General features: G+C 39.2%; 3 protein-coding genes across 3 annotated transcripts; 1 reads left to right on the forward strand and 2 right to left on the reverse strand.

The window, feature by feature from the left end:
- Positions 1-522: 522 nt before the first annotated feature.
- Positions 523-885, reverse strand: SKDI08G0010 (SRP1/TIP1 family protein; the record flags this gene model as incomplete). Its single annotated transcript, XM_056228327.1, has 1 exon — positions 523-885. One exon carries the CDS (start codon positions 883-885, stop codon positions 523-525), a length of 363 nt encoding a protein of 120 aa, XP_056088059.1.
- Positions 886-2,658: 1,773 nt separating this feature from the next.
- On the forward strand, positions 2,659-3,813 carry SKDI08G0020 (uncharacterized protein; the record flags this gene model as incomplete). Its single annotated transcript, XM_056228328.1, has 1 exon — positions 2,659-3,813. One exon carries the CDS (start codon positions 2,659-2,661, stop codon positions 3,811-3,813), a length of 1,155 nt encoding a protein of 384 aa, XP_056088060.1.
- A 4,823-nt stretch (positions 3,814-8,636) lies between these two features.
- Positions 8,637-10,532, reverse strand: ARN1 (siderophore transporter; the record flags this gene model as incomplete). The annotated part of the gene is made up of 1 exon (XM_056228329.1): positions 8,637-10,532. One exon carries the CDS (start codon positions 10,530-10,532, stop codon positions 8,637-8,639), a length of 1,896 nt encoding a protein of 631 aa, XP_056088061.1.
- Positions 10,533-11,135: the final 603 nt, after the last annotated feature.

Below are 11,135 nucleotides of genomic sequence, written 5' to 3' on the forward strand. Positions count from 1 at the left end.
AACATAAATAAATATCACCTCGGTCCAACTTCTAGGTCCCAGTATCTCCATTCCATGCACTACACTATAATACAACTACATACGCACACGGACGCTATAGAATATAACATACTTATATAGCGCTACCATATAATATCATTACTCTCATTTTTCCTATAATAAGTCTCTCCATTTTATATTTTCTAACAATTTTTCACTTTTCATAAAATATTCACCAGTCATTTTTAATCTTCTATAATCTTTACTAATCATTATTTCATTTACATTATCCATCTATACCCCTTTTGTACCTCATAACATATACTATCCCTTTGGTTACTCAGTAAATGGCATTCACGAAATGAACTTTACACAATCTCATTCCGTAATCCATTCCGCCGCCGTTTCAAAAATAACATAATTGATCGAGAGGTTTATAATATTAATATACACATATTCAACTATATACACCGTCAAATCATATTTTTTTAATTTTCATTCCTTCCTAATGTCCGTAGGATTTCATTCGTAAAAGCATGTTACCTATTTAGCAATGGTGTAAATACCATCCTTAGACAAAGCACTAGAGATGGCTGGTCTCAATCTGGTGGAGTACCATGGGACACCAGTGATCATTCTGGTCACTTGGTCTGGAGCAATACCGGTCAACATCGTGGTGAAGTCACCATAGTTGAAGACAGCTTGAGCAACTTCAACTGGGTAGGTTTCAGTTGGGTGGGCGGCTTGGAACAAGTAGTATTGGGCCAAGTGAGCTCTGATATCAGAAACGTAGACACCCAATTCAACCAAGTTGACTCTTTCGTCGGATTGAGCTAGGGTGGTGGTGGCAGAGGCACCTGCAGCTAGAGCGGCGACACCAGCAGCGATTGAAGTTAATTTGACCATTGTATTTGTTTGTTTTCGATTGTTTCTTTAGTGCTGATATAGGCTTAACTAGAAAGAGAAGAATGAAGGCATATTCTCAAAGATAGATGATCAGAGCTGCTCTATTTATACGATTTCTTTGACCAGTTTGTTGCTACCCAAACGAATTAGTGAACGCTCACGTTTCATCGCGTACTCCTTCTCATCTTACCTCTCAAACCCATATTCATTGTCACTATGGAGGTGCGCCTGTCCTTGAACGACCTCTTCCACAGCTTTCGTATATGAAGGCACGTTTTGCATTTTCCATATTCTCTCGTATGCACCAAAGAAGGATGCCAATTATAGGGGAGCCGGGGTACCTTAAAAAACCCTTTTCCGTGCCTGCTATATTTCCTTTTTCGGCCAAATAGAAGATCCGAGTTCAGTTTGGACCCTCGTTCAGAGGCCCATCGTCTAAGCCCAGATTCATATGAGCTAAACGGTTGCCACGGAAGGTAGCAAGCAGCTTTCACTTCCTCCAAATGGCATGTGTTGTGAATCGTACCTATAGGGTTTGCCATTTTTTGCAATAGCACCAAAACTGCTGATAAGCCAATGTATGGACTCAAATCCCCAGTTTACACGCTGGATTTTTCTGTTTTACGGGATCTTTTGTCCGTATTCCGTGTGATCCAATAGTTTATGAATGCTATTTGTCGTACTTTCTGACTTCCGACTTGACTTCCACATAGCTTCGGTGCTCGGCATAATGCTGCTTGCCGTACTTTCTTCGGCGTCCCAGGAATGTGGGAGCAACTTCTTTTCGCATGGAATATGCCCCCAGGAAGTAACGATTTTGAATAACCCAGACCAAGTTAAAACGGCAACTCTCCTTTGAAAGCTAAACTTTTGCAGTTTAACAGGAACTCCAAGCCTTCCCAGTGTTGATTAGTTCTGCTGTTTGTCCATTTCCGCAAAGTAAACCCTCAGGCCTTTTTTAATGCACAAAGTATTCGATTCTGAATATGACAGCTACATGACAAAAGACTTCATTGGTTACAAGGAAGCAACGCTCAGTATTGGATAGAGGCATATTCGACTCTATACAACAAGATTTCTAGTGACTTTATAGGTTTTGTATCACGCGGTAGTTTTTGTAGAGCAATTTACATAACAGAGGAGCCAAATGAAGTTCTTCGTTGTTTGATACTAGATATGTCGAACGCCTCTTTATCGTGCTCAGGCAAATTTAGGTTAGCGGAACTTCTTTGCAAAAATTGAGTAAACTGTTTCAAGAATCACGCTCACAATGTAACGCTTGAATAACAGACAAGGTCATTAGACCCGCAATCATTGAAAAAAGCAGCTGAAACCATCGTCCTTTCGAGAAATAAAACCAACAGATCCGGCTACTTCATTAGACAGCACAATCCAATTCCTCTTTCATTTTCTTTCATATAATCATGGTGATCTTTTCATGCTCTATAGCATTCCACACTGAAGACGATTTGGCCGTTCTTGGACCTGTTATTTCATAAATCTTAGTTAGTCATAATTTTTTACCCTTTTGCTGTACCTACTCTTTGCAGGAAGTGATGTGAAAGGTTAAGCCCAATAAATATAGTAAACTATAACTCTTTACCATGCTCCCACTTGTTGATCTATCATAATCTCAACTAAACCATCAATTGTAGCCTAATGCGCGTTTTTGGTGTTCTTTTTTTCTTGGCAGAAAAAGACGGTCTTCGAACTATATAATAAGGCAACCGATTTTAAGTAACAGATCTTCTAAACAACCACATCAACATCAATATGAGAGATACCAAAGCTGGATACGAGAAGGTTATAGGTTCGTTATTCTTTGGCTCTCTAGAATCCCAAAAGACTGTCTTGGCTAAAAACATTTTCAGAAATAGGTTCACTTGGTCTTGCTATGAGATTTTCAAGTCCCTTGCCTTTCGTATCTGGTTACTATCGTGGTTGCCACTTACAGTATGGTGGAAAATCTCCAGTAATTGGATTTATCCATACCTAGTTACTGCGTTTATGTTTCTAGGGCCAGTGCTCTCACCTCTCACTCCAATGACATTTCATGAACATGCTTTGTCGAAGCAGTTTACCCAATTTTCTAAAGAAATCATTAAGAGTAGTCCAGGTATACATGTCGATGATTGGGAAGCTACTGCAGCAAATTTCAATTCTTTCATGCATGAAAATAGACTTTGGAATACTGAATACTTTTTCTTTGATGGTTTGAGCTGCCAAGAAGCATTCAGAACAACCATTCTAGAGCCGTTTTCTTCAGGAAAGGACGATGATGCAATACTCAAGGCATTCGGGAATTCATTACCTTTTGTCGAAGAGGCTATAAAGGTTTATTATAGAAAATTAGATAGACAATGGAATTTGATGAATTGTGAAGGATTTTCATGGAATATTGAGCAAGAAAACATAAAACTCCCTAAACGGCCCTATCTTTCCAAGCTTATCTCAGTTTTGAAAATGACAACCATAAAAAACCCTCGCTTCCTAGTATTCGCCATCGCTTATTTGATCTGTTTTTTCTGTATACCGAGGTTAATGTTACCTCATTTCTTATTTTTCGGTGCAGTTTCCTCCTGTCTGATGATTGAGTACATGGCACTGTTTGACAATTCAAGATTCCAATCATTGAAAGTGGAACACAAAATGCGGTATTTATCGGACATTATAAGTGAGCATAAGAAGTCTAATGTCAGTGCTTGGGATAACATTGCGAAGAGCATGAATGTGTACTTGTTTGAGCAGAAAGCTCGGAGCTCTGAGGACTTTTTTTTGAATGCCACCGATTGTGAGCATTTCTTCAGGCGGTTCTTCTGCACTTCATCAGTACCCAAACAATTTGCGTCGATCAATTCATCAATTGTCGAACTGCGGCCATATATCAAGGAAGTACAGTCAGCTTGCTGTGATGAGCAGCTGTTATGAATACTGATAGCTCTTACTTTTAATGCTCAAAGCGCTGTTGGTAAGGTCAAGCCGAATAGCAATGAGCGATTCGATGATAAATTTATCACTGTATGTGAACTAATTAGTCTCTCTACTGTAGCAATATGTGTTGATTATAGAGAAGTATGGCAATAAAACAAGCCGATGATATGTTTGCGTTTATCATGCGTATATCGCAGAAGGGTTTCATTCATGTTGGCTGTAGTACCCACGAAGGAAACCAGTAAACATACCATGTTGCCGATTACGAGTGTTGCTCAGAAAAAGGAAGGAATGAATTTTTTTTAGGTTGGTGCAGCTATTGGGGCTACACTAGAGAGTATCAAGCCACTGGGCCACTTGTTTGATCAGGTGATATCAGCATGTTCTTCCTCTTTCTTTTTTTTGGCGCCTTCAAGTTGGCGAAGTTCAAGATGATACTTTAACTGAATTTAGCAATCGAGCTGTACATTTGTATAAGTATTTATACACTGTATTATTCATTGATCCATAGGCAATCTTGTGGTGAGTCAATACCTGAATCCTATTGTTTGATACGTAACATGGTTTGAGTATTCTCGCTCTACTTGCCAAAATTAATGAAACTGGAAGTTCTAACAAATGTTCCAGCAATTGCTTGCTTGCCATTGTTATCATACAAAAAAAAGTTACTTCCAGGGGTAGTTCAAAATTATTTGAAGCCATGGTAAAGCATTGCGTAATCGTAACACAAAGGCTAGCTTCACAAGACTTTCTTCCCCAGACTCTCCTGGAAGAAGTATATTTTTGTCACAGTGACACTGCTCTTAGGAATTGATAAGTACCTCATTAATAGGAAGGTCGAAAACTATGCGATAAAGAGGCAAGGCACCAATGGAACAAAATGCAATATTGCAGAACCAATTCCGTGGGTAAATTGATAACCTCTACTAATGATATATTATTGCAATAATTATGGAGAGAATTATAGGGAATGGCAGCATCGGGTCAAGTGGTGATAATGGCTTAATGGTGACCAGCATATCGGTGCGGTCCACAATATCTACCCTGGAAGGTACCAAATTTTCACTATTGATTTTCTGTTATTGCTCTACCTATGCTGATAATTTTCGGTAGGATTTTATTGAATTAGAGCGGAAGCGTTTATTTACATTCTTTTCTTTTTGCATTATGATTACGTAAGGACCATTGTCACTAAACTTGATTATGAACCAAAATAAAAGGAAAATCTGGAGTCTTTAGAACTTGATTTTGAATCACCCTTTGAAAAGTTGTATAAACGCCAAGGCATAGCAGAATGATATTGAGAAAAAAATTGATAACTCTGCCAGCGTAATGGTAGTTTCCATAACCGCACGACAAGTCAATGACCTAATTGAAAATCAGAAGAAGAATTTTTAGGTTGTTGGTCTCTAAAAAGGAGATTTGCACGTGATCAAATTATGAATGTTTTGCATGTTCCAGTGAGTGTCACTTTATCTATCAGCCCAAGTGCAGAATTACGTTTCATCACAAGATTTATGTAACTCTAACTATTGGAATGATGCTGAATCCACATGGGACACTAAAAGTATGACGATTATATGAAAAGGTCTTGGCGAGCTATCTTATTGTTGAATTCAAATAACATAGAAGGTGAAATTAATTTCCGGATTTTTTGAGATAAAACACAGTTTTTCAAAGGAGAACAAGATATTAACCTTGCTGAATGCGGAGCAGACACAACTCGCTCTTGATACTTTGTATATGTACAAGTAGGCAATACAAGGTAAGGCAAATATTTTGTCAACACAGTTGTATTAAGAATATTTATGCTTTTTCGATCGCTATAGAGAAGAACAGAAAGATATTCCAAATGTCGCTGACAATCACCACTTTCAATAATACTTGAGACGGACCCAACTGTTTCAGGAGGCAGATTTCTCCAAATGAATGTCTCGTTTTGGAGTGTTCTGTCATATCTACGCATTTTCTTTCTACTATTTAGAATTCTGATAAGAGCGCAGGCAATAAGGGAATGCGGTGAAAGAGACTCACAATCCCACTTCGGGCTTAGAATAACAATTAAGATCTGAAAAATAAAGAATTCGACACAGGTTCGCTAACTCGACGTCATTAATATTCCTCAGTATGCTTTTGAACGCCCTTGAAAGGTTATTTCTTTGTAAATTTTGAGAGTTATTTGAAAAGGAAATTCCTCTTTGTGCCTGTGCATTTTCAACAAAGCGCGTTAGAATCTACCCTTTTTCCATTAGACTTTATTATCTTTTGCCTTTTAATATGAAGAATTTTTAGGTTTGTTTACTTCTGTCCGTTTGTATTAATTTTTCCATCTGAATGCGTACTAATACTCAGCTTGCATTGTCTAATGTATACATCGTTAATTAGCATATGAAAAAGAAAAATTTGGTCGGCCAAGATTTACCACATGGGTCCGCGCTAGGCTATTTTCTTGCTGTTTTATTTTGTGCTACACATTTATTGCATAGCATTATTAATTTATGTTGAATCCGAAGTTCGCAGCCCCTACATGTGCCTTTAAAAGTAATTATTTGCTCAATACATTGGGATAATGCTTCAATGTCTCAGCACAAGCTCTTTTACAGGAACTGCAAAGCCAGAGGATATGGCCTTACTCTTGATTATTCTTGAATTACAAGATACTAATTCAAGCGATGGTGAAGAGGGGAAAAATAGGCAAGCGAAAGATCAAGATGATTCAAAACACGGCTTGTTGATTGTTTAAGGCACGGTATCTCGATATGAAAATTTGGCTCGAGTAATAAAACTAAAAAGCAAATCTTCGCAACACACCCTAAATATCTTTTGTAGAATGCCGTGGTGGGTTATTACATAGTTCCCTGAAATATTGATTGGCCATAATCAAAGTCTGTGACCGAATAGAATGTGAGAATATCTCTTTAACAATATGCTACAGTAAAGGAGGCAAAGTGTTTTGAACATCAAGCCGTAGAAAGATGCCATAAGCCGAAAATGAAACGACAAAATTCTTTTTAGAAGTGGGGCGGGGCTTTTCATTCGAATCATTTTCTTCTAATTGAATGAAAATACCTATCCCATAACTACATGCTCTTACAGGATTAAAAAATAATTTGTTTTCTCGAGCTAATAAAAAGTAATTTCCAGTAACTTAAAATGAACTCTTCTCTACAAAATAGGGGCGCAGATGCACTGCACAAGTGTGGTCGACATGTTGATGTTATTTCCTCTGAGAAATATTTTGATTGCCACCTTACATTTCTCCATTCACCTTGCTATTGGGCTGTGCGAGTTAAGATTACACAAACTAATTAATGGTTGAGAATGTTTTTTCCAACGTCTGGAAAACCTCGCAGCTCGCCACTGTCTACGAGATGTTCTTAGCCAAGCAAAATAAAGAGCTCACTTAAGGTTTTTTTTTCACCCCGGAGAGGAGATCGTGGTAAAGAAAGAGCCTAATTTCTTTTTTTTTTTTGATATTTCCCAATGGGGAGTAGATGCGTTATCAATATTGTAGCCCACACAAATGCCGTACAATGATAAAAGGAACATTAAAAATGTAGGAAAATGAAGGTGATACATTTTTCATTTATATGCTAACTCTATCTATCATTTCTACCGCTTTGGAAACTTTATTTCAGAGAGTTACCTACATATAGCGAATAAATTGCAAATCAAGATGCCGGAATTTCCTTTTTTTATAATATTAATCGGAGAATATTGGGCATTGTCTAAATATAGAAGGAGGAACGTTCCTCTGTTCACGTTGATTTTCCTCTTTTGTCCTGTAAAAGGCTTTAGTTAGTTTTACAGGGAATGAAAACTGGGAAATTATTACGGGCAGGCAATCTGGAAAAATGCTAAAGATTCTTTCACCCTAAACGGCCCCTTTTAAGAGTGTCAGTGTTCATTAGATTAGCAAGTGCGACACTCAAGGAAAGAATGTTCAGTAAGCTTCATACTTGCTACGTAGCTATGAAGATGGGCATGCCAAGTAATCATTACAAATTGCCACTTAAGGGAACAATTCTAACTTTTCTCCATTATGAGGAGGCTTTTAAATTGCATTCAGTGAAACTGGCATTTTTCTGTTCAATGAATTCGGAAGGCAAGACGCGAATACCCATATGGTAGTCATTTAAATGTTTGATATGCATGCATTTAATTTCTTTTTCTTGTTGAAATAATGAGGTAGTAGTCGATGCCTATGAGATAATGCGCAAGCACACGCGACAAGTCTCAGCATTTATTGAAACATTTTTCTCATCATTCCTAATTATCAATGAAACGTCGCGGTCTTTTTTACTACGCCAAGAGAAAAGATACCGTTTCATTTTACTAGACCCGTAAGTTCGTCGATGAAGAACAAAGAGCGACGAATAGACTCCAAGCGCAATCGTTTCTTGAGAAAGTGCAATATGACTGATCTGGGGTTGCCTCTCAGCATTTATGCTTGCGTCTATAACTCTTGCTTAAGCGCTCCTGTTGACTAATTTTGAAGTGGAAGATGCCTCAGAACATCGACTTGAGGCATTCATTTTCCATTGGTGGAGGAACATGTGCTGAGACAACTCGTCAAAGTATCTTGTAAACACAGAACAGAAAATACAAAGATGCCCTTTTATGTACTACTAAGTAGAGTTCTGCATCATCCATGCACATATACATATATGATCGTAAATTCAAAGGAAATATGAAAAGAACAGACGCATTATAATTACTAATTAGTGAAAAAGAAAAATGGATCAACTATCTTATTTTTGTCCTGGTCTTCATGGCGAGAGGGGGGGGGGTATCGAGTAATCACGCAACACAAGTCAAACTTAATCCTGTTTGGAAGTAAACTTCGATGGGATTTTTTCGAACCACTCCAAGATGGGGTCGCTGTCCTTGGTGTCGACATATTCGCCGTCTTTAATGTTTTCTACAGCAACTGTATCGGTTAGCCTGGGATCTCTTAAGCATAAGGAGAGTGCAATCAATGGCACGCAGAATACTAAAGCGACAATGGTTTCCAGTCTCTGAACATATTTATAAGCACCCATCAGAGCAACTCTTTGTGGAGTGCCCCAAGTATACGTTTCAATGAAAACATACGGGGAATCATAAGCAGACGCGGCTAAAGCCACATCACCCATTCGCTTTAAAATTTGTTTGTACAAAGTCTGGGTCCAGATGGCACCAGAAACAGCAGAACCAACAGCAGATCCGATTCTATACATGGTATAGTTTAGAGCAGTGACTGTGGCCAAGTTTTCGTGCGACACAGCAGATTGCACAGAGACGGTAACTGGGTAGGTGAATAATGTAGTACCCACACCCCAAACACATAATGCACCAATGATACCTGAATGCGATTCACTGCCACCTCTGAAACGGTACAATAGACCCATGGCTAACATCCATAGTGAACAGCCGGACATGATAAACGGTTTCAACCTGGTACATCTTGTCATCAATAAACCAAAAAATGGAGAAGCCACAACAGAGACAAAGGAAGATAATGTGGAGATTCTGGTAGCTGATTTGATAGATTCATTGACAGCAACAATCATCACCGTATACAAATAGTCAGCAGCCATATAGTAAATGAAATCAATCAGGAAAGATATTCCCATTGAAGACCAGACGCCCCTATCTTTGACCAGCTTATATGGAAGAATTGGATCTCTAGCATAGCTATATTCCCAGACCCATAAGATCGGAATCAATACAAAGCCAAGAACAAAGGGACCGATCAACCTCGAATCATTCCAAGTGGTTTTGACACCACCGGCCAAAGTCAACGGGACCAAGATACAGCCCAGAGAACAGCCCATCAAGAGGACGCCAATGACATCCAACTTCCAGAACAACTGTTCTAGAATTTTCATGAGGCCGTGTTCTTGATAGTATGATTTTTGTCCTTTCAATTCCTGCCATTCAGGAGTCTTGCCGGCCCTCCACTGCATGTGTAACATGCATAACACGATTGGGATGCACGACAGAGGGAAGATGAAGGCCCACATCCCGACATCCCAAGACCAGTTCACGACAGGGTTAGCCCTAGAAGTAATGTTACCAGCAATCCAAGTGTTAATGATGAAGGGCCAAGTGGGGGCAAATTGATAGAGCAGTCTCCATTTCAAAGATGAAAAGTCGGACAGAATAATCAAAAGAATCAAGATGACACCCACATAGCCGGCATTGTAGAAAATGGCACCCGCAGCGTATCTCTGAACATCATAAGCCTGGGATTGGATGATAGTACCAACGACATATAAAATAACAGCACTGATGAAAAGGTATAGCCTACCAAATACATCGGACAACCTGGCGTAGATAATTTGTGAGGCGGCACTGACCACTGCATTGATGACGTTAATAGTAGACAACAGGGAATGTTTACTGTAGGAAGAGGTAGCGTAACCGGTGTATATATAACGGATGTTACCGTCCAGTCCATAGCCGTAGCCGCACACAAAGGCACTGAATAGCAAAATCGCTTGTAAGTACCATTTGTTGTAGGCAGTGCCAATAATTTCGGTCTGCTTGATGATCAAGCTTCTGTTCTGCCTCAAAGCATCATATTTTCCAGACATTTGGGGGAGAGTATCGTCGCGGGCATATGAGCTGGAGTGAGAATCTGTATGAGCTTCAGGATTCAATTCCTGTTCTATGTCCAGTGGGACATGCTTCTTTTCCGAACCAATGTTATCGTGAGGGCCAACAGATACCATTCTAAGTATGTGCTATCTATTCTTTGCTATGTATTAATGGTTGCTACCTGCAAGAAGAAAGGAGAGGAATGAGATTAGATGAACTGAAATCTACACCAAGCTACAAATAAAAGAATAAGTCGCATTATTTCGCACTCCCCCTATATACGGTTTCCTTCAAGACTCTACTTCTGTGCATCTTGCATCATACTGCCATAGGAACCGTACCTCAGATTGCTTGGCTTTTCTTCCTTGACACCTTTTTTCTTACTATGTGGGCTCATCGCACAAATCACACCTGCTTTTTTGGGTGCATTTCGACAAATTTATCAACCCAAAAAGGAAAGAAAGTCAAAAGGACAAGACATTTGAGGCCTCCGAGGATATACAGGCACGCAGATCCGTTATAGAACAGCTTCTGAAAGTGCGATGGCCATAGTAGAATTTTTCTGTTCGCTCCTGTTGTTTGTTTTCGTAGGTGCATCTCGTAACGCTGCCTTTATTGAGTTGCAGATTTATTGTGGCCACTTGCCTACGTTCTATTAAGGGGACCGTCCATTGGCTACGGTTTCCGACCGCATGTATCCTTAGTCAGCATGGACTACAGATGGCAGCTCGCTTACT

This window comes from Saccharomyces kudriavzevii, assembly GCF_947243775.1.
Source record: "Saccharomyces kudriavzevii IFO 1802 strain IFO1802 genome assembly, chromosome: 8".
Taxonomy (NCBI): domain Eukaryota; kingdom Fungi; phylum Ascomycota; class Saccharomycetes; order Saccharomycetales; family Saccharomycetaceae; genus Saccharomyces; species Saccharomyces kudriavzevii.